Source organism: Oryctolagus cuniculus, chromosome 7 (genome assembly GCF_964237555.1).
Source record: "Oryctolagus cuniculus chromosome 7, mOryCun1.1, whole genome shotgun sequence".
NCBI lineage: Eukaryota > Metazoa > Chordata > Mammalia > Lagomorpha > Leporidae > Oryctolagus > Oryctolagus cuniculus.
The window spans coordinates 54,045,394-54,073,358 of NC_091438.1; the positions used below are offsets into that span (position 1 = coordinate 54,045,394).

At 53.9% G+C, this 27,965-nt stretch overlaps 1 protein-coding gene across 2 annotated transcripts; it reads right to left on the reverse strand.

Moving 5' to 3' along the window:
- Positions 1 to 687: 687 nt before the first annotated feature.
- Positions 688 to 27,671, reverse strand: ATP1A1 (ATPase Na+/K+ transporting subunit alpha 1). 2 transcript variants are annotated; one of them, NM_001163074.1, is given in 23 exon segments: positions 688 to 1,038; positions 1,240 to 1,331; positions 3,203 to 3,304; positions 3,569 to 3,699; positions 3,791 to 3,936; positions 5,120 to 5,243; positions 5,768 to 5,922; positions 6,038 to 6,206; positions 6,569 to 6,719; positions 7,552 to 7,688; positions 8,542 to 8,717; positions 9,515 to 9,707; positions 10,578 to 10,712; positions 12,267 to 12,376; positions 13,059 to 13,257; positions 13,665 to 13,933; positions 14,323 to 14,440; positions 14,529 to 14,663; positions 14,916 to 15,029; positions 15,828 to 16,031; positions 17,763 to 17,822; positions 18,389 to 18,499; positions 27,633 to 27,671. In NM_001163074.1, coding segments are annotated over 23 exon segments (3,072 nt in total). In that variant the 5' UTR covers positions 27,645 to 27,671; the 3' UTR covers positions 688 to 1,009.
- Between the last annotated feature and the right edge of the window lie 294 nt (positions 27,672 to 27,965).

The window sequence follows — 27,965 nt, forward strand, 5'->3', positions numbered from 1 at the left end:
AGTTCTGGGCTCCTGGCTTCAGTCTGGCCCAGCCCTAGTTATTGCAGGCATTTGGGGAGTGAACCAGAAGATGGAAGAACTGCCTCAAAAGCCAGATAAGAGTTACACTTGAGAGGGTAAACCCATCCACTCCGAATAAAGAATCAGGGCATGGGGTCAGCATTGTGGTATAGTGGGTAAAGCCATTCCCTGGGATGTTGGCATCCCACATGGGCACTAGTTCAAGTCCCAGCTCCTCCACTTCCGAACCAGCTCCCTTCTAATGCACCTGGGAAAGCTGTAGAGCATGGCCCAAGACCTTGGGCTCCTGTACATGGGTGGGAGACCTGGATGAAGCCCCTGGCTCCTGTGTTTGGACCGGATCAGATCTGGCTGTTATAGCCATTTGGAGAGTGAACCAGTGGATGGAAGATCTTTCCCCCTTTCTCTCTGCAAGTCTACCTTTCAAATAAATTAATGAATTAAAAAAAGTTTCCTGTTAAGCAGTGGTTCTCAAACTTGAATGTGAATGAAGGTCACGGGCAGAGTGTGTCAGGCCCCAGGGCTCTCGGTCTCTGCCTCAGCGGCTCGGGCTTGGCTTCCTAACAAGCTCCCAGGTGATGCCACTGAGTGGCCGCCTGGGGACTGTGCTGGGACCCACACAGACAGACACCGGCACCAAAGAAGCCATGAGGACATATGACGAGCTCCGTTATAATAGCCATCTTTATTTGTAAAAATCCAGATATAAAATGTATTCTCTCAGTCTCTCCAGGTTCTCCTTTTTTACAAAAACAAAAAGGCACATAAAAACCTTCCACGCTGTCGTCATTCCCTACACGGTGTTTGTCAGGCAGCCCTCCCCCCTCCCCCCAGAGCGACATGCTTCATTCCAGGACGTCTCCCCACATGCTCCGGTGCTTTCCTACCCGGGCGGAGTTCCGAATCCCAAGGCTGGAGTACACAAAGGGGGCGGGGGACGGATGCAGAGGGTGTGGCGTGAGGCTCCATGGCGTGCGGGATGGGGGCACTAGTAGTAGGTTTCCTTCTCCACCCAGCCTGCGGGAAGCAAGCACACAGAACGGGTCACCCCAGGGTCCCCCTCGCTCCGCTCCAGCAGAGTGGCGGGGACCACCCATGTCGGAATCACAGCCCGAGGCTGAAGCTGTGCTGGTGGTCTCAGCCAACCCGACTGAGCACCAAAGGCCCCCACCCTGCAGAGCCACGGCCCTCCCACCCCCCACCCACCGCCCGCCTTACCTCCAGGGCGCCGCCTGATGATGAGCTTCCTGATCTCATCATACACGAAGATGAGGAGAGAGTAGGGGAAGGCACAGAACCACCAGGTAGGCCTGCAAACAGAACCCAGCACTGAGCTGTACCCACACAGCCACAACCCAAAGGAAGACAGGGAAACTGCACATCACCATAGCGACAAGGAGGGCGTCCCTGGACAGCCTGGGCTGATGGCTGAGTCAGCGACAGAACGGGAGAATGCCTCCAGCCAGGCCTCTGCCGCTGCCCCAGGGCCCAGAGCTGGCCCTCCGCCCTCGGGCTCCATCAAGCAAGCCCTGGCCGACCTCAGTTTGGTTTGCCTAAGAGTCGGTTTACGGCAGGGGCAGCAGTCACTTTCTATTGGCAATCCCAGAGCAACTGGACATTTTCAAGTGTTTGAGACGCTTCTGACCGCGTCTGTCTAGTGTCCTGGCGTTGCAAGATAAAGAACTGCCACGCTGGGTCAAAATGAATGTATGTGTCCCCTAACTGGTCTCTGACAGTGGCATCTCGAACAACCAGCTGTGTTCTGGATCTCAGACCTGGAGACCAGAAAAAGCTGAGTCCTAACAGATCACAAAGGCTTTCATGGGGCCTGGAGGCCACCCCACCAACCCCAGCCTAGAAACAGGTCCCGGGCAGCGCCACGGCAGGGACTCAGATCCCCACAGGAAGCAGTGAGCACGGCTGTCTCTGATAGCCTCCCGTCCTCTTCCTGTGTGTCCTCCACAACATCACTCACTTAGCCACCATGGAACCAAACCACCTTCCAGAACTGGGCAGAACCCAGCAGAGAAAGACTGAAGGACCCTGAAAGATGGACACGTCCCAGTACACTACGCTTTCAGCATGATTTTCTATTCTCGCCTTTTAGAAGGCTCCCTGACCTCTCCCAGCTGCCTCCTCATGAACTTGGACATGACTTTGCATAACACCTGCTCCATGCAGTGTGAGGGGTGAACAAAGGCAAAAAGGACGCTGTGGCCCTGCCTTAAATATTACGGCCTGGTGGGAAACAGGGATGACAGACAGCAAACACTGAAAGAGAGACCTGCCCAAGGTCAGGAGGGCATGGGCACATGGAGACAAGCTCCTAGGCCATCTGCCCTCAAGAACTATTGGGATTGATGGGGTGGGAGGCGACAGCAGGGGCACTGCTGGGAAGGGAACACTTCTTACCAAATACATGGACAGGGGAGAGGAGAATTGGGGTTCACCTAACACAGGCTTGGATGGTGCAAGATTGACAACTTGGGACAGTCAGGAGACCGACACTGGATGCATCTCACCTGCACCGCAGACAGTGCACACACGGCACCGAGTGAATGAGGCTGCAGGTCTGACTGCCCTGGGGATGGCTTCAATGGAAGCAGGTGCTGGCAACAGGCCAGCTGGGTTTGAGCGAGGATGGTGGGCAGTGGGAATTCAAGGGGGTGCTTCAAACCAAAAGCTTTCTCGCAGGGGTCCCACGTGGCAGCTGCCTCTCCTCGACCACTTACTACAAATCATAGCCAGGGTCTCACAAAGCTGCCCATGCGGACATTCAGGTCTGTCAGGAGTGCGGTCACTGGCTGTGTTGAGGGGAAGACTGGTGGCCTGCTTCCTCCGATGATGGATGATAAAGCCACAGGGACCGCAGACCTCTCCAGAGAGGAGGCAGGCTTGCGGTAGGACACACAGTGACTCTGAGAGCCGATCAGGATGTGGGCCCGGGCTCTTGGCCGGCCAGGGCAGAGTGCTCAGTGCGGTTCACTGTCGTGCACCTCCGAGGCCCTGGAGCCTGCCTGACCTCAGCCTGTGCTACCGGCACACACATCTGCCTTTGCTGACCCAATGGACTCACATATCACACACTCCTTACTTCCCAGGTCACAAGCATTCTCGTCCACGTCACTCAAAATGCTGGGACGACTGGCCAAGAGTGCACGTGGTGGAGAGGCCCACTTACTTGAGGGGATACATCCTAAGGGCAACACCCATTCCAGGGCAGTAGGAGAGGAAGGCAGCCAGGGCTGTCTCTTCAAAGAGGCCAAATATCAAGATCTTGTTCCTAAAGAGGAAAAAAAAATTAGAACATTTTCTAATGCTCTGTTAAATGGCAGATCAACATCTTTCTCAGTTGTACTTAGGCACTCAGAGGTCAGATGAAAAACAACCACTTGCTCCAAAAAAGACACAAAACAAAACAAAACACCCAAAACTATAAGGATCCAGAACTTGTGCCCATGTGTCCGACGCCAGGCCTTCTGCCAGGGGTTTCAGTTGTCCAATCCCTGCTCTGAGCCAGGGCCCCGGCCTGTGCTTCACCACTCACTTCATGCCCTGCTGGAAGACGGAATTCCTCCTGGTCTTGCAGATGACCAGGTCAGCCCACTGCACCACCACGATGCTGACGAAGAAGGCCGTGTGGCAGGTGAACTCCACGATCTTCCTCTGCTCGTAGGTCTGGAATGCAGAAGGCAGACCCAGCTGAGCCCCGGCTCCTCGCCCGCACGGCTGGCGGCAGGGTGGCTGCAGCTGTCAGGGGCTCACTCACCCACTGCTGCCCGTAGCTGTCTTCCACGTCATTGATCCAGCGGTCATCCCAGTCCACTCGGATGCCCAACAGGTGGAAGGGGAGGAAACCATTCTCGGCCAGAATCACGAAGTACGTGAAGAAGCCCCCGAGGGCCTGGATCATACCTAAGAAGTTGGAAAAAATGCCTTGAATGCTGGCCTGGGGGAGCGGTCATCGCCATCCCTGGCTGATGAAGGCTGCCTGGCCCTTCGTGGGCTCTGAGTGACGGGATGGAGCATGGAGCATCCACCCCGGGGGTGCACGCCAATCTCAGGGCCCCCTCCACTTTTTGAGTCAACTTTTAAGCTTCAAGATGGACAAACGTGCCTTGTTCTTAAAACACCCTCTTCTGTTACTTGATCGCCTGCTTGTGTAAGGGCACGGCCCCTAGGGGAAATCCACGTTTCTATTTATGGCTCTCTGGAAAATGATGACTTCAGTCCCCACACGCTGCCATTCTGCTAGGCGCTGTGGGACTTCTGACCCGCCCCTTCCCCGTGGTAACCAGCCCAGCCACACCATCACCTCAGGTTCCTTAGGGTGGCAATGTCTGGTCCTCCTCCCTCTCTAAATCAGGACCTCCTGGAGGTCAGGAAGGGCAACTGGAGAATGAGTCTCTGCGCCAGCTGCCATGAGAACGAATCTGTTTTCCTTCGTTTACCCAGGTGTCCACAAAGACGCAGCCCATTAGCCCAGAAGTCAAGCTGTACACACGGTGGCTCTACCAGCTTCTCTTCAAAGAGACCAGGCTAAGGATTTGAAAGGGAGGCTGTGTGGACTGCCTACTGCCGGGACTGCCTGCTGGCTGGCCAGGCTCCATTGGCAGAGCAGAAACCAAGCAGGATGTAGGAGTCGGGGCCCGGGCACTGCCGTGCAGTGATGGCCAAGCCTAACTTGGCCTCCGCGTCAGACCCAGGGAGAACAGCGTCGGGCCAGTTCTGCAGCCTGGTGCCTGGTGCCTGCAAGGCTTAAGGGGAGGGACATATTTGGTTCTCGGGGAGGAGCTGAACCCTGCTACAGGGCTGCTTGGTCATCTAAAGGACTACAGTTTTGGCTGAAAAAAGGAACTGGGCAGGCTGCAAGATCTCGTCACCCTGGAAGAGGATTCCGGAAAAAAAAAAAAAAAAAAAAAAAAACAAAACCGCTGTCGTCTCTCACCCTATGCAATGGCTCATCCTGGGTCTGAAAGTCACCCTGGACGTGTCACCTTAGAAACCAGTGTGGGCGGGGGGCAGATGCCATCCCAATGGACATGCGGGCATCCCCAGCTCCCCACCCCGCACGTCCCCGCCCAGCGCCCTGGCTCACCAATCTGTCCGTAGGCCATGCTGATCAGCCGCTCGTTCACCAGCTTGTCCGTTTTGGGATTTCTGGGCTGCCTCTTCATGATGTCGCTCTCAGCTTGCTCATAAGCCAGGGAGATGGCAGGAACCTGGGCGAGAGGCACAAGGGATTTCAAGGCATCAAAAACAAGGACGCTTGGCCTGCGCCGCGGCTCACTTGGCTAATCCTCCACCTATGGCGCTGGCACCCTGGGTTCTAGTCCCGGTTGGGGCGCTGGATTCTGTCCCGGCTGCTCCTCTTCCAGGCCAGCTCTCTGCTGTGGCCCAGGAAGGCAGTGGAGGATGGCCCCAGTGCTTGGGCCCTGCACCCACAAGGGAGACCAGGAGGAAGCAGCACCTGGCTCCTGGCTTCGGACCAGTGCAGCGCCGGCCACAGCGCGCTGGCCGTAGCAGCCATTTAAGGGGTGAACCAAAGGAAGGAAGACCTTTCTCTCTGTCTCTCTCTCTCACTAACTCTGCCTGTCAAAAAAAGGACGCTCAAAGTAGAAGCAGCTGTTAATAGATTCAGGCCTGCCCTCAAGATCTGTGTTTTGTCCCCTGAGATTTTGCAGGTGCTACCCAAGAATGACCTCACCACTTCATGCTGGGGGTGTGGACGTGGGACCTCACTCACCATGTCAGTGCCCAGGTCAATGCACAAGATGGTGACGGTCCCCAGTGGCAGTGGAATGTTTGCAATGATAAATATCAGGAAGGGGGTGATCTCTGGAATGTTACTGGTCAGGGTGTAGGCGATGGATTTCTTCAAGTTATCAAAGATCAGACGACCTAGGGAAGTAGGATTAGTCATTTTCTCTTTGCTGTGTGGCTTTAAGAGGCAGGCAGGGCAGAAAGCAAGCCTGTCCACTAAGCACAGGATGGATGCAGTCGGGCAGGGCCCCACCTTCCTCCACGCCAGTCACAATGGAAGCGAAGTTATCATCCAGGAGGATCATGTCCGCTGCTTGCTTGGACACGTCGGAGCCCGCGATGCCCATGGCCACGCCGATGTCTGCCTTCTTCAGAGCAGGAGAGTCATTGACACCGTCGCCGGTGACAGCCACGATAGCGCCCTGCCGGCAAAGCGGAGGTGGTGGGAAAGCAGCCGGGAGCAGGCCGCCACCGGCTGACAACCGGAAGGGACAACGCATACCCTGGCCTCCACGTTAACCAGGGCTGCTCAGCGCAATGACGTGGGTGGCCAGGCCTGCAGAAAATCCCTTCCTCCCCGACACGCTTGTCCCCCATCTTTTCAAGGCAGGGGCCAAGGGCCTGCGGCCACTCCCATCTGCAGCACGGACGTGAGGCCCCACACCGCCGTGCAGCGCTGTGGGCTGTGTCACAGCACAGCCCCGCCGAGCGGGCCATGCACGCAGGGTGGGAGGCACAGCTGGCTGGGTGTCCGCGCTGTGCCGTGTCCCTGGCAGCGGCTGACCTGCCGCTGGCAGCCTTCCACGATGATGAGCTTCTGCTGCGGGGAGGTCCTGGCGAACACGATCTCCGTGTGGTACTTCAGGATGTCATCCAGCTGCTCGGAAGTCATGTCCTTCAGGTCACTGCCGTGCACGACGCAGGCCTTGGCGTCTCTGCAACCAGGGCGACGGACACAGGTCACCCCTCGCGCCCTCAGGGCCCCGTCCACCGCCACACAAGGGACCCAGGAGGATTTCCAAGCAGACCGAGGGTGCAGGGACCTCTTCATGTCCCACAGGCCACCCTCGGGTAGCACCTCCCAGGCCACAGCATCTGCACGTCCACGATCTCGCGCAAGGCTCACGGCCAGCTGTGTGGCCACCTTGTCTCCCCTCCCCGCCATGGTAGAACACGCAGAAGGAACATGACCACGACTTAGAAAGCGGCAGAGCTGTGCAAGGCCACACCCCTTTTCCTGACCCCAAAGCAGGGTGAGGGGCACTAAATCTTAGAAAAACAAAGAAAGTCTGTCGCTGTTATTGTACTCTATCACCAATTTTCTCCCCCTTTGGTGGCCTGAATTACCTTGGCTATTGTCCCTTCCTCATTTTTAGCAAGGACATAGAAACTGAACAGGTGCTGGGTGACAGGCAGCAGAGCTCAGTGTAGCGTGACATTGGAAGCAATTGCCCAATTCATTGCATGCCTTGGCCAGTTCTGCACTTTGAAGCTCCCCAGGCCTCAGCCTCCCTACTCAGTGTGGTGGAGCCCTGAAACATCTATTCTTAAAAGCCCTCCGGGCACGGCACACCCTTCAGGTGTCACTCACTACGACCTGCTCGGACTGAAGCTCTCCCTAGGGTCTGCAAAGTTGCTCTCTGAGCGCAGGCACATTCCCTACTCAGACAAGCCTGCAAGCAAACCAGTACGGAACCAGGGCACAGATCTCAGACTACCCCTGCCTGCACGTCCACGGCAGGCTGTGCCTCGGGCTCCCCGCCTTACCTGGGGTTCACCTGGCTCACTGGGATGTTGAGGCGGGCAGCAATATCTTCTACGGTCTCATTGCCTTCAGAGATGATGCCCACACCTTTGGCGATGGCTTTGGCTGTGATGGGATGGTCTCCCGTGACCATGATGACCTGCGGTAGGAGACAGGACAGTGTAAAAAGTCTTATTTGCAGGTGGGCAGGAATGAGCGGCAGGAGATTCAGCCGAGTAGCCAAAGGCAAAGACTGCAAACATAAAACCGATCAACATCAGCGAGTCAAAACACAAGCATCGCATTCACAGAAAGCAAACATCCAGCCAAAGACTCGGTGCGTGAGCGCACAACCTATCTGCTTCCCCTTTTACACAGCCACATAAAAATACTCAACCTCTAAAACCAGCAAAAAGGGAAGACGGACACTAGTGGGCCTCCAAGGGGCCACGTATCACTAGTCAGCATTCTCAAATCGACCCAATTTGAGGCAGAGGGCGGGGAGGAGAGCAGGAGGTAACAAGAATTCAAACTTGTTATCGATCCAGTGCTTATACTTGGAAGAATACAGTCTCAAAGAAACAGTGCAACTGTAGGGAAATCATTTCTACGAAGCCTTTCAGGGCAGTATGACTCCTGAGTATGAAAGCCTGGGGACACAAACATCCAACAGGGAGCTGGCAGGACACCTGAGTCACAGTCAGCTACTCGAAAAAGAAGTCAGAGCACACCAGACACCCACGGACCATCAGCTCCACCGAGACCTGAGCAGACGCCATCGGCGCGCAGGGTAGCAGCTCAGTAACGGAGCAGTCCCGGTTGTACTCCAGGCCTTTGCTCTATTCCCTTCGCCCGCATTTCCTCTTTAGGAACGTGGGTTTTCTCTAATCCCTCATCTGCTGTTCAGACCCGCATTTCAGTACTATTTGGTTTCTCTCGTACAACCAAGGCTCTGGAGAAGAGAAGTTAGCCCTCCAGGGGAGAAAAGAGCAAGCGTCCCCGGCGGGTGCTACCTTAATTCCAGCACTGCGGCACTTGCCCACGGCATCGGGGACGGCCGCCCGTGGAGGGTCGATCATGGAGATGAGCCCGATAAAGCAGAGGTTATCGACAGGGAAGTTCACTTCATCGGTGTCAAACTGGAATCCTTCAGGGAACTGTTCGTCTGGCAGAAGAAGGTGGCAGAACCCTGCGAGAGAGCAGGGGCCTGTGAGCGTGTCTACACTGCAGGAGGTATGAGGCTGGTAGCAGCCAGCTGCCCACATCTGCCTGTTCCGGGATGCCACTGCTTCACTCCCCAGATGACCGCAGCGGCCCGGGCTGGGGCAGGTGGAAGCCAAGAGCCTGGAACTCCATCCACGTTTTCCATGTGGGTGGCAGGGATCCATCTGTTGCTGCTTTCCCACATAGATTAACCGGGAGCTGGGTCAGCAGTGGAGCAGCCGGGACTCAAACTGGCGCTCACAGGGGATGTCAGCATCTCAGGCAGAGGCTTGAACCTCTGCCCCAGCACGCTGGCCCCCAAAGTCTAGTTTTACAATCAATGAGTGTTTTGTTTCATATCCATGAATGATACAGAGTCTGAGAAAAGAACCAAACATCTGAAAGTCAGATTCCATTACCAAACCTCAAAGAACTGGGAACTGTTTAACATGGAGAAGACTGAATGGACAGCACTGATACCTAGGCTTCAGAGCCACTCCCTGATGATAGGGTGTTTAGGTCTGGCAAACCTTATAATTACCTGTTTCTGCTACCCCAGGGCTACTTCTCTGCTTACTTGTTCACTTAATCGAAATATGAACCCAAGCACCAGTGTGCAGGGTCCACGCTGGACACCCCAAGGCTGAGTAAAGAGCAGACACCTTCTGAGCCCAAGGTTTATCATCCAGGATCACAATGAAGCCCGGAGTCAAGATCCTGGAGACGTCCCTTCTGTGTCCTGGGATGGCGGCCATGGGCGAGTCAGCAGGTGTGTCTGCGTACCTAGCACTCGCTCGCCGAGGCCCCCCAGCTCCAGGTAGGCGTTCTGAAAGGCGTCCTTCAGCTCCTCGTCCAGGGGCTGCTCCTTGCCGTGCAAGAGGATAGAGCTGCACCGGTCCAGGATCCTTTCTGGAGCGCCCTTCATCACCAGCAGGTGCCGTGGCTCATTGGCGTTGAGGTTCTTATGAATGGACAGCTGGGAAAGGTGATTCAGATGCACACGTTAGATGGCTGAATACGGCAGTCCAGGGAGGAAAACAAAGCTCCACCTACTGTTTAGGATTGCTTTTTTTTCAAAACCAAACCAAACCGAACCAACCAACGCTATTATTCTTTCCTTCTGAACTCTGAATGACAGCAGCACACCTTGGCTACTGCAGAGTCAACGGGCATCATGCTATATACATAAGTTCCTGACACATGTCCTCATAGAAAACCTCCCTCCAGCAAATTTTAGGGGCTGGCGCTGTGGTGTAGCAGGTAAAGCTGCCGCCTGCAGTGCGTGCATCCCATAAGGGCGCCAGTTCGAGTCCTGGCTGCTCCATTTCTGATCCAGCTCTCTGCTAAGGCCTGAGAAAGCAGTAGAAGAAGATGGCCCAAGTCCTTGGGCCCCTGCACCCGTGTGAGAGACCTGGAAGAAGCTCCTGGCTCCTGGCTTTGGATAAGCCCAGTTCTGGCTGTTGCAGCCATTTGGGGAAATGAGCCAGTGGATGGAAGATCTCTCTCTCCCTGCCTCTGTCTCTCTGCCTTTCAAATAAATAAATAAATCTTAAACAAACAAACAAACTTGCATACAAAATGATTGTCACGCCCACACTCCTAGCCTCTCCCCCCAAACCCACCCCCCCCCACCGGATCCTAAGTAAAAATTCCGATACAGCCCAAACAATGGTCTGGAAGAGCATTCATTTATGCCAGCTACTGATATTCAAATAAATTAAGATTTTCCATATACAAGTCAAGGGTCAAATTTAAAGTTAAACCCTGCAAAACTCCAGTAGGTAGGGGACTGCTTCTCCTGGCTTGTGCACCTGCAGCCACCACACGAGCTCCAAGCCCTCCAGACCTGGTACTTGTTGGTGGAGTTGAAGGGTATCTCGACGATTTTGGTGTATCTCTCCCTCATCTCCTTCACGGAACCGCAGCACAGCTCGATGCATTTCAGGAGTGCCGACTCGGAGGCGTCCCCTGCAACAGCCCGCTGCGGACAGACAGACAGACACGGCAGCCGTCAACGACCCGGAAAAGCTCCACAGGCATCAAACAACGCCCAAGGAGAGAGGAAGCGGTGCTGCTGGGAGGGACAGAAGCCCACCAAGCACTCTTTCCCCACCCCAAGTCAGCCTCTGGTGAAAGGGTGCGGGAAGATGCCACCTGCCCCCGGAGAAGCCTGCCACACCTTCAACCCACCTCAACCTATTTTTACCTTCCTCTGGCCTCTTAGGAAAAAAAGTCTTAAAACCAACACTAACCCCAACTACCTATTTCTGGTTATGAGTCTGAAAACACCAAGTGAGAAAGCAAACATTTATAGCTCACTTCATTGCCCTGGAATTTAGAAGAAAATGCCTTAGGGTCTCAGGACTGGGAGCAAACTGTGTCTAGGGCAAAATAGTGGACTTTGTATTCTCAACACAGCTCATTTGCCCGAATTAACTGGGCCCAAAGGATGCAAAGCGAAAGCTATCATTAATCCCAGCAGCAACATCATCAGCTAGCATCTTAGTTAAAGTCTACACTGGAGCTACCCACACTTACATTCAGCCTGCTAAGCCTGAGTGACACAGTGAACACATTTCCAGTTGCACGGACTTTCACACGGCAAACGCTTTAGAGCCCTGACAAGTGAGGCTGGATGTGCAGACGAGCACATGAATGCTCACAAGGAGAGCAGAAAGAACGGTAGCCAGGTTTGGTTAAAAAGCCCCAAAGTAGAAATCAGACATGGCCAACTCCTGAAATACTGAGATTACACCAGCTGCTGGCTCTCTGGGGCTTCTGAATCACTGAAGGTTTGCTACTCGAGTCCCGACGCTCAGGGCCTAGAAAACATCCACGCAGATAGACAACGCTGCCCTCAAATCAGTATCAGCGGCACGTCAGGAGTATCTCCTTTAAAGAACGCCACCTTTATCCAGAAGCCACCTCCACCTCTTTGGGCCATCAGGTTTATACCCAGAACAGCCATGGCAGCTTCACGGAGGTTGTGCTGGGCCCATGAAGCCCCCCGCAGCTCCTCGCCCTCCTAAAGGACTTTGTGTCTGGGACGGTGCCTTCACGGGGGCAGCACGGTGAGACCCCAGTCACCCCAAACTGCCTGAGAAGCCCACAGGGCTGCGCCTGGGTTTCGGCCTCAGTACACAAGCGGAGAACAAACAACAGAAGCAGCTATTTTAAGAAAATAGATGGCTTACAGGGCTTAGTGGAAACGGCCGCATCCTCATTGAACACCACGACCGGTTTACTAAAGGAGTCTTCACCGTTTGCTATCTTAGGCGAGAGCATATAAACTCAGAACAGGGAAACTGGCTGACAGCAGGACATACTGCCTGTGGGATTTCCACTCTATCTCCCTGCCTGTACAGACCACGGGTACTGTGAGTGATTCAGGGCCCACCACACAGCCACTGCATAGGTTCTACAGGCCACACAGGCCACATGCTGTTTAAACAGAGCACTCGGACAGCAGTCAGTGCCTGGGACATCCTACCCCTGAAGGCAATCTAATGGCTACCAGAGCAAGTCCTGAGCGTACCTTAAGAATAGGCAGGTTTTCCTGGTTGGCCTGAAACACCGCCCTGTTACAGAGGCCTGCGATTCTGGACAAGGCGAGCCAGGTGGCTGACGTTTTGTCAAATGAGACACCTGATGGAGGGAAGAAGACACGTTCTCAGTTCACCTGCCGAAGACTGAAGTGTATCGGAAATGCTGCATCTCACCTGCCAGTCAATGAAACTAAGCAGGCTTTAGGCATTTTTAGTGTGAGGCAAATTAAGTTTTCTATTGACAAGTAAAAAAGATCTAAAACCCATACCCTTGACTCCTCACCAAATGACAGAAATTAAAAAAAAATTAAAAAACTACCATAAGCTTAAGAAAAATGCATGTGATTTAAAAAAAAGTGGACCAGCAGTGTGGTGGGATGAGAAATCAACTGCAACACAGCAGTTAAAGCCAGTGTCTGCAAAATCAGCATCCCACATGGGTGCTGGTTCAAGCCCAAGCTGCTTCTCTTCTGATCCAGCTCCCTGTTAATGCACCTGGGAAAGCAGAAGAAGATAGCTCAAGCACTTGGGCCCCTGAACCCACGTGGGTGACCTAGAAGAAGCTCCTGGCTCCCGGTTTTGCATGAGCCCTGGCCATTGAGGCCATTTAAGGGGAGTGAACCAGCAGATGGAAGATTTCCCTATCTCTTCCTCTTTGTCTCTTCTCTTTCTGTAGCTCTTTCAAATAAATTAAAATCTTAAAAACAAAACAAAACAAAACAAAAAAAAGCATGCAGCAGCAGCAGCAAGGTGCCCATGGATAAAACGTGAGGCAGCCTTACCACTCTGGTTCTCTGTCGTGTCAGCTTCGTGGATCTGATTGTCAAACCACATGTGGGCCACTGTCATCCGGTTCTGAGTCAGAGTTCCAGTTTTATCTGAGCAGATGGTGGATGTGGACCCCAAGGTCTCCACGGCTTCCAAGTTCTTCACCAAGCAATTTTTCCTTGCCATGCGTTTTGCAGTAAGTGTCAGACACACCTAAAAAAAAAAAAAAAAAAAAAAAAAAGACAAGATCATTGAACTAGCTTGGGATTCTATCCGAACTCCTCTACAGCCTATCACGGTTAGGTACACAGGTGTCCAGAATGCAGTCTCTCCAATCTGCTTATGAAGTAGTAGCAACAGCGACATGATTGTGAAGCCACTCCTTCCCAGAGGTGTGTGACAGCCCAGCAGGATAAACAGTAATAGCCAGGACTCACCACACACTCCACTTCCCCCACGAATCCCCAAATTCTCCTTTCTTTATTAAACTGTTCTGCATTATGTGACAAGAACAAAATGCATGCTTTTAGGTTTCTAGGTGAATACATGTGAGGTTTTCTCACTATCGAAACGTAACTGCTGATCTAAGTGACAGTGGCTGCCATCTCCACGCCTCTTACCGTGACAGTGGCCAGCAGACCTTCTGGCACGTTGGCTACGATGATGCCAATGAGGAAGATGACAGCTTCAAGCCAGGTATATTCAAGGATCAGAGAAAGGATGAAGAAAGACACACCCAGGAACACAGCCACACCCGTGATAATGTGGATAAAATGTTCAATTTCAGCAGCAATGGGTGTCTGGCCCCCTTCTAGCCCAGAAGCAAGCGTGGCGATTCTTCCCATCACTGTGCGGTCCCCAGTGTATATAACGATGCCACGTGCAGTGCCTTAAAAACAGAACGGGAGAAGGTGTTGTACCAACGTGCAGTTACCTGGACAGCAGCCACAGATCTGCAGTTACACAGCACGGTTTAAAAAAACAGACAAAACCACACGTGTCTGAGGGCCAGCTCTCTGGGTGTGTATGTGTTTGTTTTAAACCACGCACACTTTTGCAAAGAGATTTTTATCCAGTGGCAGGCCAGCGGCTTCGGGATCCACCCTAGTTCAGTGCAGGGAAGAGAAAAAGCAGCCACGAGGCTTCCCAGGTCTCCCTGCCGCAGGTGAACCCCCTCTGCCCTGCACTTGCTGGGGCTGTCAGGAAAGGAGCCAGAGGAGGTTTCAAGATGCTACTGATGCCCAGGGTGACCACCAGGCCACACCGGACACACAGTACCTTCAACGCAGTTGGTGGAAAAGAAGGCGATGTTCCTCGTCTCCAGCGGGTTTTCATTTGTAAAATCCGGAGACCTGGTCTGGGGTTCTGATTCACCAGTGAGTGAGGAGTTATCCACCTAGAGGAGAGAAAAACAGGTGCTGTGCGAATCCCGCGGCCTCACCACAGGCTGCTGCGTGCCTCTACCGCACCCATCCCAGGGCTACCTTGCAGCCGTTCGCCGATATGATTCTGAGGTCAGCAGGGATGCGGTCTCCCCCCTTCACTTCCACCAGGTCCCCGACCACCACATCCTCCGCATTTATGCTCATCTTCTCACCATTTCGAATCACCAGGGCTTGCTTTGGAAGGCAAATAAAATAATGTTTACAATGTTAGATCAGAAAAAAAAAAAAAAGACATCAACAAGGAGAGGATGGTGCCCTAACAAGAAAGCCATCCAGTGACAAATGATCTGTAACACCAATCATCTGAATTACAAACTTGATCCACACACGTTCCAGGAGGTGGCTCAAGCTCTCAGTGTGCTAACGGCACGGCACACTGGCTGACCCCTGGGGCCACCCCGTGGGGGCAGGACAAACTCCAGGTACCTGAGGGACCATGTTTTTGAAGGACTCCATGATCTTTGAGCTTTTCGCTTCCTGATAGTAGGAGAAGCAGCCAGTGATGATCACGACCGCGGCCAGCACCACGCCAAGGTACAGCTGCGAGAGAAGACGCAAAGTTCAGGCTGGCCGGCTCGGGAAGAACTGGGAACATCCAGTGAATTTTTGACTGAATCAAAGCAGACTTTTAAGGAGCGATGAAGTCATCAGAAGCCATCTTCACGGGGATCTTTCTAGGGCCCTTGTTGTGTGTGTGTGTGTGTGTGTGCGGGGGGGTCAGAAATGGACTCAATCCCCCAGACATTTGGCCACTAAACTTGGTAAGACTTTTTCTTTTTTTTTAGGGCTATGTAGGTATTTATAATATTGCTCTCTGGCCACACAAAATGGTCAACTTAAAAACTATGGACTTATCGAGTTTCAAGTCCCACCTACAGCTGCCTTGGCAAGGCCAGACAACTGACTGCCCGGTCTTCAGATGGCCTGTGGGCTGTATGTCCCCAGCCCCTGCACTAGATGAATCCACTTCCCCTACTCAATTAAAAAGACATTTTCCAAACAATTTGCAACTGTCTGAAGAAAGGCTACCAAGCCCATCAGGTCTGACATTGCATGCTGTGTTCTGCCCTCCCTGGTGGGGCAGCCAGCCCTGGGCCAGGGGCTGGGCAAAGCCACCTGGGCACGTCTGGCCTGCAGGTGCACCCACGGTGTGTGCAGGGCAGACAGACCTGCAGTGCAGAAGGAGGGCTGGGCCTGGAAGCCACCTGCTGCACAGTGCTTGCCAGTGTTAAAAACCCCGAAGTAGCTAGTGGTGAAGGAAAGTTAAGTGGACAGCAAACGGCCAAGAGGATGCCCTAGGGGTGCTGACTAAGCCCCGCGTGGAACTGAGGAACTCACATTATCATTGTCAAAATCCTCTTCTGTAGCAGCTAGGATGCCGTAAGCCAGGAAGCAGAGAATCGCTCCGATCCACAGCAGCATGGAGAAGCCCCCGAACAGCTGCCGACAGAACTTCACCCATTCAGGAGTGGTGGGAGGGGGAGTGAGGGCGTTGGGGCCGTCTCGGGCCAGGATCTCAGCAGCTCGAGCAGTTGTCAAGCCCTGAGAAGCAGAGGGGACGTAAATTAGACAGTGTGCACCAGCACACGCCAGTGGTGCCCTCGCTGGACAGCTAGGACACCCGACTCGGGGGAGAACAATTTCCCAACCCAGAGTGCTGGGCAACACCCGGCCTGTGATGCTGACACCCACATCAAAACTCTTCCTGAATTCATCCGCAGACAAATTTGAATCCAGCCGCGTATACCCACCCCCCTGCCCCCAGGTTTCAGATCAGGGGATTCGTGCCAAATTGCATTTTTAATCAACAACAAAAGCCTATTAACCGATTGAGATTGATTTCAGTTTTGTAAATGAAGAGCTTTGCATTTCCTGTGCATTGATTTTTGTCAGGGAGGTTGGGAAAAACCCTCTACAGACATGAGAAGAGAAAAAAGTTCCGTAGGAATCCAACCTCCCATTGGGCCAGCAGCCAAGTTTTAAGTATAGGACCTTATTCTTTGGGTAGCAATTAAAACACTGGTGAGCAGGAAAGGGTTGGTACCCACGCCAATGTTAGCCAACCCCCGGTTCACCTGTCAACTGCAAAGTGTCTGTGGGAAAAATCCCTCTCTGCTGAAACCCTGCTGTTTCCTAACAGACCCTAAAACCCAGGCTCACGACAGCAACAGATTTGGCTCCTGCAAAGAGGGGGAAATATGATTCTTTCTGTACTACCCAAGTACCAAATAATAAATAAAAATATATTTTTGCCTAAAAGTGCTTACATATATATTTTGTGATTGTGTTCTTTTTAATACTGGAGCTGGCCAGGGAGTGTGGGGAGAGCAGAAATGAAGGTGGGGAGGCCAGTCAGAAAGGAGAGAATTCTCTCAGCTCCCCCTCTGCCTCCAGCTCAGCCCTCAGCAGAGTTAACAGAACCGTAACAGACCCAGACATGACCATGTGCCAGGTGCGGAACCCAATGCTGTCCCTCCGTCAACCTGCTTCTTCCATGACACCCCTCTCCCGGTATTACCAGCCCCATTTTACAAGTATGGAAACAGCCAAGCAGCTGACCCGAGTCTCTGGGCATGCACCTCCCAAGCCCCTCCGTGAGATGACGCACGTGCCGTGCCGAGAGCTCACCAGGAACGGTGGGCGGAGCAGCTCCCAGCGCACGGTTCTAGGGGTGCCGAAGCCTCCCCTCGGAGCCCAGGGTACCCAAGCCGGCACTCCGCCCCACCGCCTCCTGAACAATGGCTGCTTACTAGCTTGGCATCCTCACCATTCCTCAGACTCTTCTTAGTGACCATCTAAAAATAAACGCCACCCCCTAGACGACTCACTTTTATAGTGTTTGTAGCAAGCTCGCTATCAAAATCCCCCAGCACATATCTGACTGAAAGGTTCTGTACCCAAGCTTCAAGTCACTGATGGGACCGCCAAGGTTCTGACACAGTGCAGTGAGCTAGCTGGGAAAAGTTCAAAATTGGAACTGCCGACTCAGCACAACACAGGAGGAAAAACAAAGGGGAGATCTGCGACCAGGAGGTCGGGGGATGAGCACGGCTTCACTGAAGCCAACTGCAGAACCTGCTGCTCCCACTTAACTGGTTCTCACCTACCGGGAAGCAGGAAAAACAACCTCTCTCAGAAAGGCTCGGGAAAACAAGATAGGAGCATGCGAGCGCCCAAGCCCTGTGCGTGTCACACAGCAGAGCCACGGATCGTGGCTGCCACCGGCAGGGCGGGAAATCCGCAGGGAAGGCTGGGAAGCAAAGGAGGACGTACTCGGCTCAGGTCTGTCCCGTATTTCCGATGCAGCTCATCAAGGCTTAGTTTGTGGTCATCCTAGGAGAGAACAGAAACAAAGGCTGAAACGCCGCCGCATCACAAAGGCCGAGAAGGCACCCACACCACTCGTTCCTCTCTCTGGGCCCGAGACATGCATCTTGCCTTAGTGCACAAGTGAGGATCGCGATGGCTCACAGCAAGCTCATGGCTGTGGGCCGACAGGTCCTCGCGGGACAGACGGCCTGTCACTTCCGACAAACCCAGCAGCTCCCAGATCTACTGAGAACCTCCCTGGCCTTCCCTGGCGACCAGGAAGATCAGAGGTGGGTGAAGTGTGTGGGCGCTTCCAGAGCTGGGGGAGCCTGGACTGCCTGATGCAGAGAGAAGCCAGGGGCTGGGGCAGCAGCCCTGGGTCCTGCTGCGGACTCCGGTTTATGCCAGAGTGACCCAATTATTTCATCAACCGTCAACAACTTTCAAAACCTTCTCAGCTGTGCTCTGTACCGTGGGGTGAGAGCTGGACAATGCTACTCTTAAAATAAAGTAGCCGTCTCACTGACGGGCTGGGGTGAGGGCGTAGGGACGGGCACAGAGTCAAATCCAACCTTCCCGCTGGTCCCTACCATAGAAACTTCTTTCTTCAGTTCATCCATGTCCCTCTCCTTCTTGGCCTTTTTGCCCTTTTTGTCGCCATGTTCGGAGACGGCTGCAGGTTCATATTTATCGCGTCCAACCTGCGGGGGAATATAGGAAAGGCGTGGTTGTGAGTAGCGACCCGAGATGTGGAGCAGAGGATCTCGGCGGTTTTAAGGATGGCTAGTCATCAGGAAGAACATCCAGGGAGATGCCGAGCTCTGAACACTCACTCTGTCACCAGAGCCACGTGCTCACCCTGCCACGGTCTGCTCCACACCACCCCCACCCCAAAGCCTGCCAGTCACTTCCATTTGGGGCGAATGGAGAGCGGGCCGCCAGAATCCCCGTGCTGCAGCCCCTTCCCCACTGCCACGAAGCTGTCTTCTTCCCATTATTCACTTGGAGGACAGCACGGTACCCATGCGTCTGCACTCCAAGTCACAGAGGCCGGAGTTACCGTCCTGGCCCCGCCTCTCCCCAGCGGGGCATCCTGGGGCAGGTCGCCGTGCCAACCGCACGCAGCGTCCCTGAGGTGGTTCATGCTATCGCACATCTAAGCACTGGCTTTCGTATCTCGTCAGGGCTCTTCCTATTGCAAGAAGACATTAAACATCAAATGTAAACAGCTTCGGTGCTCACAAGAGAACACCAGCCTTTTCATCTTCTCTTACTGAAAAAACAACTGGATGAAGAGAAACCTCACCCCCTAGAAGTCCCTGAGAGTCTTCCAGAGACACAAAAGGAGTCCCCACCCCATTCTGCAGCCAAGTAAAACCCCCAAAGTGAAAGCCACTGGAAGTGTTTTGACATAAGCAGGATGTAGGAAAAGCGTGTGCGCTGTCACATAATTCACAGGGTCCACCCACGGCTCTTCAAAACTGGAACGATTTTGAGAGAAAATGTTGATCTCCAGTTTAAATTTAGATTGTTCCACTCCCCCACCCTGCTAGAAGTGCTAGAGCTTATCTACAAAGCCTGAACTCAGTGCTCCAAAGCCCGGCCCAGAGCACGGGAGGCCCCTCATCCCACACTCCCCCGCTGCTCCCCACGGGCCACCTGCCACACGTGCGGCTTCACAGGGGACACATGCGCACTCTTTTCTAAACACATGCCCCGTGGTGCGGCCCCAATGACTCTGGGGGCCTCCTCTGCTGGTTTCCAACTTGGAGAAGTCGCCTACCAGCTACTACAGTGGCAACTGGGTACTCATGTGCCCAGACCCTAAGCTTACTGTGCTGGACTGAAAGGAGGAAAGTGCCTGCTTCCAACACAGTTGCAAGGAAGCACCCTATTCGCTAGGACCTGAAATACTCCTGGCGTGGCTCAGCCCCGCGGCCACCGCGTGTGGCATGTCACTAGAAGGGGAACCTCCTCCAAGGGGCACCTGAGTCTCTGGCTTGTCTGTTAGGGCTGAGGCAGGTCTAAAGATAGCCAGAGTCCTCTCCATGCGCGGCGACCGCATTTGTGAGTGCCGGAGGACCGCTCTTGGTGCCAGAATTAAAATGAAAAAATAAGGCGCATGCTGCCAGCAAACAGACAAAACCAAAGGCAGAGGCAAGAGCTTCTCCCCAAGAAGAGCCGCTGTCTACAGCTGTACCTCACACATTTCATGGGGGAGCACCCCACTGGAAGACACCGCCCAGGCACCCCGGAAAGATGGACAGGCGGACCCTGTGAATGGCGCCGCCAGCTTGCACCGATTTGTAAAATACAGCCGACTAATTCTCCATAAATGGCTGAGTGCCATCCCCAAACATTTAAATAGACAAAAAGCAGAGTTAAAGCGGCTCCCAGGCTCACCGTTCCCACACTTCGATCATTTCCAGACTTCCAATATTTTCCACTCCCCAAGAGAGACAGAAAGCCTTATTGGAGCAGCCAGCCTTGGACGTGTTCCAAACCGTTATCCCCATTTACAAAACAAGCCTCTTGCCTGCAGCTTCTCAGCTATCCATGGTAAATTTCCCAATAATACTCCCCCTCTTCATCCACCCAGTGCTGCAGAAGGTGCGCTCTAAATCAGGCCGTTTGTGAAAGCGACATGGAAAGTACTAACACGTGACACTGCTTGTTCTTCAACATTTTAATTCTTTGTTTTTGCTAGGCAATCTCTGTCCAGAGGAACCAGGCAGCTTACCCAGTTCTGTTCTTCCCCACAGCAAAGCAATAGTTTAATGTGAGCTTGTCCCGGCAGGATCCACGTATCACTGAGGTGCCCAGAGGTCTCAATGACTGCGGCCTCCAAGCTGGAAAGGCCACATGTGTGTGTGTGTGAGCGTGTGTGTGTGTGTGTGCGTGTGCTGGGTCAAACAAGGCCAAAACAACATTTTCTTGAAAAACAAAAAGTTGTGGCGAGAAGAATGATCAATGTTGTGTTTCCTCGCTCAGCCCCAGCGACCTTGGGCACCGGGCACCCGACCCCTACACCTTCAGATTTTGAGAGAACTGGGCAGTCTTGGCTGACGCCCAGACAGGAGTGGGCCTGAGTCATCCCCACTGCCACCAGCGGCCTGGTGATGGGACCCCTCGGGATGTCTCCAAGGAAAGCCAGCACAACGCTCCACAGGTTACAGCGTTCTCACAAGGGCCACTTGTGCAATGAAGCAAGCTGGCTGCTCCCTCCGCCCCCCATTCTAATTTAGGAACTGGGAAGTCCAGGCAAGGGCACGGCTCGCCCAATGTGACACAGTGGGAGGCAGTGTCATTACCACACCCTGGGCTTCTTAGCGCCCCCATCCACTGGGATCCACCATGCATTCTGCCAGTATCTGATCTGGGGCCTGAGAGAGAGCCGTAGGCAGGAGGCATCAAGGCTGTAACATTGCCCACTGCTTCAGAAACGCCTCCTCCATGCTCCCAACAAGGCAGGTGTCCCCAGGACCCGTCAGGGCCGAAGAGCAGAAATTCAAAGGGGGGTGGGTGGGTCAGAGATAGTGGGTACAGAGAAGTAGGCATCACACAAAAACCAGTACAATTTAGTTTAGGAAAGACGCATCTGGCCCGCGGATAGACAGCTTGAGGCCTGCATCAGCTGCAGCTACTCCCCAACACCACCCCCACGTTAGGCAGCCCTTGGGTTTCTCCACTGCGCCTTAGGATGTCCCGGGCAGTCTCCACCGCATCGGAACAGCGCCCTGTGGCCAGTGCAGGAAGCTCAGGGTTCTTCCTCCTGGGAAAGGCTAGAGGGTACTTAGAAGCCCAAGACTCCTACTTGCCTCAGACAGCTCTGTGGCTGGTACGCTGACTTCCGCCTGCAGTCACATAGGGCTGCTACATCCCAGCTACGTGACCCTAGACAGTAGCCTCAGTTTCCTGGTCCCTAAACTGAGAGTGACACTTGGCATAACTGTCAAAGAACCCAGAGAAGGCTATCTGATAGTCTGATTAGTCAAGAAACTGCCATCAAACCCGAAACTAAAACATTTGAGGCTTGCAGCTTTCAAAACCCGGAAAAGAAAGGGAAAAGTTAATTGCCCCAAATGTAACCCATTTCAAAGTTGGCCAAGAGGTTTTAGCAAATCCTGCCTGGCAGAGAAGCTGGGGGCTGGACCCTGATCCTGCTGGTTGCCTAGAAGCAAGCCTAGTCTGGCCACTCCCCTTACATAAAAGCAGCAGGGGGCTTCCAAGCTGTCCTGGACAGGCTGCTGTTAAGTCACCATCAAACATACTGTGCGTGCAGGGACACTCTGCGACAGAGGTTGACATTTCACACTGACTTGCAAAAACCTGCTAAACCTACAAAGAAAAACTCTTTTGGACTACTTCTTCAGTTTATCTTGTCAACTAAAATGGAAGAAAAATAGCAGTCAAGGAGGATCAAGCCCAGTCCATTCCATTCCATTCCATTCACTCCCAAATAACTTTAGTTTAGTTTACGTGCAAGGCGTAACTGAGGGCCAAGAGACAGCCAGTGCTGTGGGCCGCTCTCCAGCCCCAGTGGGGACTCCTCACCATACCAGGGGGCCGCCATGTCGTTAGATTCCTTCTCTCCTTCAACAGGCCACAGAATACAATCTAGCAAGGTCAAAGCAGAAGGTCCCTGTGTGCACCCAGTTCAGTGTCTCCACACTTGGGCTGCAACCCATCAGCCAGCAGGGGCCAAAGAGAGCAGCTAGGGCTGCAGCACATAGGTTCCTGCATTCCAGTGTGAACAGGATTTAAGCTTCCTCCCTGTCGGGCTGCATGTAAAAAATTCCTGTGCCATCTTTGAGGCCTAGAGGGTTAAGCCGCTGCCTGCAGTGCTGGCATCCGTATGGATGCTGCTTTGAGTCCTGGGGCTGCCCCACTTCAGATCCAGCTCCCTGCTAATGGGCCTGAGAAGGCATCAGAAGATGGCTCAAGTACTTGGGCACCTGCTACCCACACGTGAGACCTGGATGAAGCTCCTGGACTCAGCCTGGCCCAGCACTGACCATTGTGGTCATTTAGGGAGTGAATCCCTCTTTCTCTGTAACTCTGCCTTTCAAAAACACGCGCACACACAATTCCCAAGGAACCTGCTAGCCCTCTTACCTCTAACAGTCAAGCATACATCTATGATCTTTCAAAAAATAATTCCTAAGATGTGAAAAGAATCAATGCTGTTTAGATTTACTTCCTCTTAAAACAATGTATCTCGCCTCTGTTGGTATAAAAATAAACTAATACACAAAAATGGGGCACTCTACCTTAGACACTGGGGTTATGAGTCGGGGCTTTCTCTGTGCTACACTGCAAGAGACATGCGGTGAGCAACTGTCACAAGTTGATCCAAGGGGACCCAGGGGACCCAGTCAATTCACAGGGTGTCCCCTGAAGCACAAGGGATGCCAGGCAGAGGAGGGTAACAGCACAGAGCAGGACCCAAAGTGCCTCAGGGCGCTGACCTCCCAGTGACTGACACCAAGCCCCTGGATCCACAAAATCTTACCCTGATTAGCAGTTCCAAAGACAAAGCATAAGCCACCATGAAATCAACTTTTCAGATTACCGAGAGGGAGTACCTCATAGCTGTTACTAAACAGAGTTTGAATGAAACCAGATAAAGAGATCATGTCCAAATGCGCTGCATTGTAGAGTCACAAAGGAGCTAGAGGAGGCCGTTCACTGCCCCCAAATCCCGGGCTCAGGACCCAGATGAAACCAACGCAGAGAGAAAGTGGAGGGCGCAGAGGGAAGTCTGTCTTCTCAGGGCAGAATCGGCCACCCCTACATTGGTGGCATCAGTGTCAAGTGATCAGGAGGCCCGCTACCGGGGACCTCAGCACAGCTCAGGAGCTGCGTCATACACAGCCCAGTCTCCCTCCAGCGCCAGCCAAAGAACACACTCCCTCTCACACACTCCGCTCACAGCAATTGTGAGAAAGTTCACGGACGTGGAGTCTGAAACGGAGCTGGTGGATCTTAAAGTTCTCTCCATGCTGTACTATCACTTAACCGGACACGGCCGTTCAGTATCATCCAGAACCGGCCAGATCTGGCAGGGCTGGGCAAACATTCTGCCCGGTGTTCTGCTGTCCAAACCCAGCCAGTCCGATTACTTGTGAGCCCATCTGATCTGACACTCGCATTTCTGCTCCTGGCCCGTGGGCTGGCGGATGGCCCTGGGCAGCTACGAGGAAGGCAGCTCAGCACAAATGGCCAGGCTCCCTCCTAGCACGTAAGGCTGAAAAGCCCATTTTACTTTTGCAAGATTAAAAAAAAAAAAGTAAATACGATCCGCAACCACGAGAGAAAACCCCTTACTGAAAAGTCCAAGAAGACTCTATAGATGCTATTAAGTTGGAGCCCTGCTCCCAGAGCAAAGTTAAAAGCTCATGAATGTCAATAGACGCTTCCAACTGACCTTCCTTTGAAGAGCAAGTCATAGTATCTCCCTTTATTTCCAATCCTTAACATGTTCACAGCGGGGAAGGAAAACAGCAAATCTAGTTTATAGAGATCTGATCTTTTCTCTGCTCCCATTACTTGGTAAGCACTAACAAAAGCTGCAACTCAGGCTGCCACTGCACTCCCTCTATAAACAGAACATAGATTACTGCACTTGATCCTCAGGGTGAATGTCCTGCCCCCAGGCCACGTGAGACAGCTTCAGGGCCTTTAAAAAAAAAAAAAAAACCTGCTTCTAAGTGAAGAGACTGCTTTGCTTACTTTCCCAGGCAAAATCTCTCAGAGCTGCGTTACTTATGGCTTTCCACTCTTTCATTCTTCAATGTAGATATATTTAAAAGACCATAGCCTTCTTTGAAGAGAAAGTCACTGGATCTGTTCATTTGTTGCTAAAATATCCAGAACACAATGGATCTAGAAGGTTACTGGGATGGCGCATGGATGAGTGCCAAGTCTATTGTGTTTCATAGGCTGCATTCGCTTTGTATTTTTAAATGTGGTTTAGGAATAACAGTCCCAGGAGTTTGTGACCTGGATGAACACCTTCCGGGACTGTGGGGAGGCATGGGGGGCAGGCTCCCTTCTCCTTCTTGGGTTTATGATGTGGCCTCCCCCCTCCTACTCTGCCACCCCCCAGGTGAGTCACTGCACTGTCACAAACTTACCGGCAGAGAACACTACAAGTTAGCAAACACTAAGTTACCAAAAGGAGATACACCCTCCTGAGAGAGTACGGAAAGAACCCAAGAGGCAGGGAACTCTGGAACTCCTGCCCACCACGGCCAGGCCTGGGCAACCTTCCACTCTGCCTTACAATGGGCTGAGTCTAAAGTACTAGCTTTACAGCGGCCAGAGGGTATTTAGTCACCCTTCCAAGCTGAGCTCCAAAAGGGCACTTGATAACGTTACCCTACAACCAGCATTTCTGCTGACACGTGGGGCCCTGGGGCAACCTTCATCTGGAGCTTTTCTTCCCGGCCCCTTGAACAGTCACTACCCAGAAGCTCTGCTTTCTTTTCTAGGTAACTAAGTTAATAATCAAACCAAATCCAGAACTACAATGAAGACCTGCTGGGACCCCTCTCCCTCCATCTTTTATAAACTAGACAAAACAGAAAGTTTCTAGCATTTCTAAACAGTTCTGGTGTGCACCGTGGTGAGCTAAACAGTTGTGGGTGGTAGACCTAGCTGAGGATTTAAGCCAAATCTCTGGCAGAAAACCCAGTAAGAAAGGGGGGGGGGGGGCAAATCCTATTTCATCCAGGAATGATGCAGCAGCAGCAGTTCTTTCATTTTTGTAGCAAATGCTTGGGAACTAGATCTTTTAAAGTCATATACCTGAAATGTCATCAAAAACTAGGCCCCAAACAGTACTGAGAAGAGGTGAAGAAACTAACAGTGACCTTAAAAATCAGCTGCCGGCACAGGCTTCCTGGTTAACCAATTATCAGGAGGGCTTTAGTCACCACCCCACCCACATTTTAATCCCCGTGTGGAAAAATCCCAGCATTTCTGAACACTTGGACTGTCACAGTAAGTCACTGGGGACAACACACACACACACACACACACACACACACACACTTCTACTGTGGGATGTGTCAGAGTACCCTCAACACAGAACAACCCACCAGACAAGCAGCCTCCATCTCCTGTGCAGCAGCCACTAGGCCTTCTGCTGGGATTCCTAGGGCGCGGGGGGTCGAGCCTGCACTGCCCACTCAGCCGCAATATCACGGCACCACTACTGTGCCTGGGTAGTTTTCAGAGACATCTAGATACAGGGGCACGACTTAAGTTACCCAAACATCTGCCTAGCCTCTGAATTTAGTATCACAAACACTCCCATTCCACCTGAGGATTAACTGCAGACTTCCGCATCTAAGGCAACCTGAAGGAATCAAGTGCATGTTCCAGCTCTGGAGACCACAAGCTGTTCCAGCAATCGGCCACATCTAGTCTGACCAAGCTTTTGACCTTGAGCGAGTCACCTCACCTTCCTAAGGCCTTGGGTACAAATCAACGGCCTTCACCTCCCATGAACATCAGTCCGACCCGGCTTAGGAATCAGAAGGAGTGCGGGAGTGCCCTGGAGTTCCAAGGCGTGGCTGAAGCCCAGGCCACCATCCACCAGCTTCCCGGTGGGGAGCAGAGGGGCCGTACTCTGCTCCAGGGTAGGATGCTGCTGTACCTGAGCCAGCCGTTAGGGCTTTAAAGCCTACACACTGTGCATTCCCACTCGGCTGTTTTCCCCACCAGCCCAAGGCCTTTCAGTTCCCTCCTTCAAAATCCATTTAGAGTCCCCCAAGAATGCGCCCTCCCCCTAACCCCCTCCACAATGTCCCCACCCAGGCGCCTAAGGACCTGCAAAGCCCCAGTGAGTGTCCGCACCGCGCTAAGCCCTGGAGACAATGCAGGGTTCTCTCCCACCTGTATCTCCTGCCCTGTTGATTTTTATTCCACGAACTGATGAGCCCTTTCGGAGCTGCTTTGGGGGACATTTTTCTCAAGCGACCCTTGACTCCCTTTGGGGTCCTCTGCAGGGACCAAGGTAACGAGGGCTTGGCGCGGCAAAAACGCAGGAGCGCACGCCCCTGGGCCCTCCATCGCCTGTGCCCCCCAGACCCCTCGCCACCTCCGGGGAGGCTCCCAGGCGAGCCGAGCCTGCGGTACTGGCAACAGGCCAGGCGTGCCCCCAGCCGCCCGCGGCCCGCCGGGCCAGCCCTTCGCCAGCGCAGCCTCTCGGCCTTCCAATGGCTTTAGGCCGGCGAGATGACCACCGCAAGTGGCCGGCGGCGCCTCCTGCCGAGGAAAGCGGCCACCAACGCTCTCAAAAGTATACCTTAAAGGCCATCTTGGGGCGGTGCGGACACACCCGTTCTGGCACCAGCCCGCCCGACCGGCTCCGCGGTAAGGGGAAGCCAGTTTTTCCCCTTGGGGGAGGGCGGCCGCCTCGGCGCGGAGCTGGCTAAGCCCCGGCGCCTCCGGCGGGAGGAGACTCGACCCCGAGGCTGCCCCGCCGGCGCCGGGCCGCAGCGGCCCGGGAGGGGGCCCGCGGAACGCCCCAGGGGAAGGGGAGGAGCGCGCCTTTCCTTTGGGCACGGAGGGCGGAGGGAAGAAGGAAGGCGAGACGGCGGCGAGGGCGGGCGGAGCGAGGGCAGCCAGGCGCGGGGATGCCGCCCCGAGGGCCCTGGGCGCGCGGCCCGCAGCCCACCGCCCCGCGGCGCTGCGGTCCCCCCCGCGTCCCCGCGCTCCCTCCATTTCCAGGCTGCGTCGTCTCTGAAGCCGAGCGCGCCGCCAACCCGCCCCGCGCCCGCCCGCTCGACTTCCTCCTCTTCCCGCCAGGGCTCGCCAGACACTCACCCCCTTCCCCATGGTGGCGGTACTCGGAGCCCGGCGCCGGGTCCTGTGGCGGTGGAGCGGAGAGGAGAGGAAAAGAGCAGCTCCCGGCCAAGAGCGAGCGAGCGGGGCCGGGGGAGCCGAGCGCGGGGAGCTAGGGCTGCGCCGGGCGGGAGGGAGGGAGGGCGGCAGGCGGCTCGGGCCGACGCCGCCGCCGCCGCCGCCGCTGCTGGGGCTGCTACCGCTGCTGCTGCCACGTGTCCGCCTCCTCCCGCCGCTGCTCCGCGCCCCAGACCCCGCCGCAGCTCAAGCCCGCGCCGCCTCCTCACTTCCTAAAATATGCAACCTGCGTGCCGG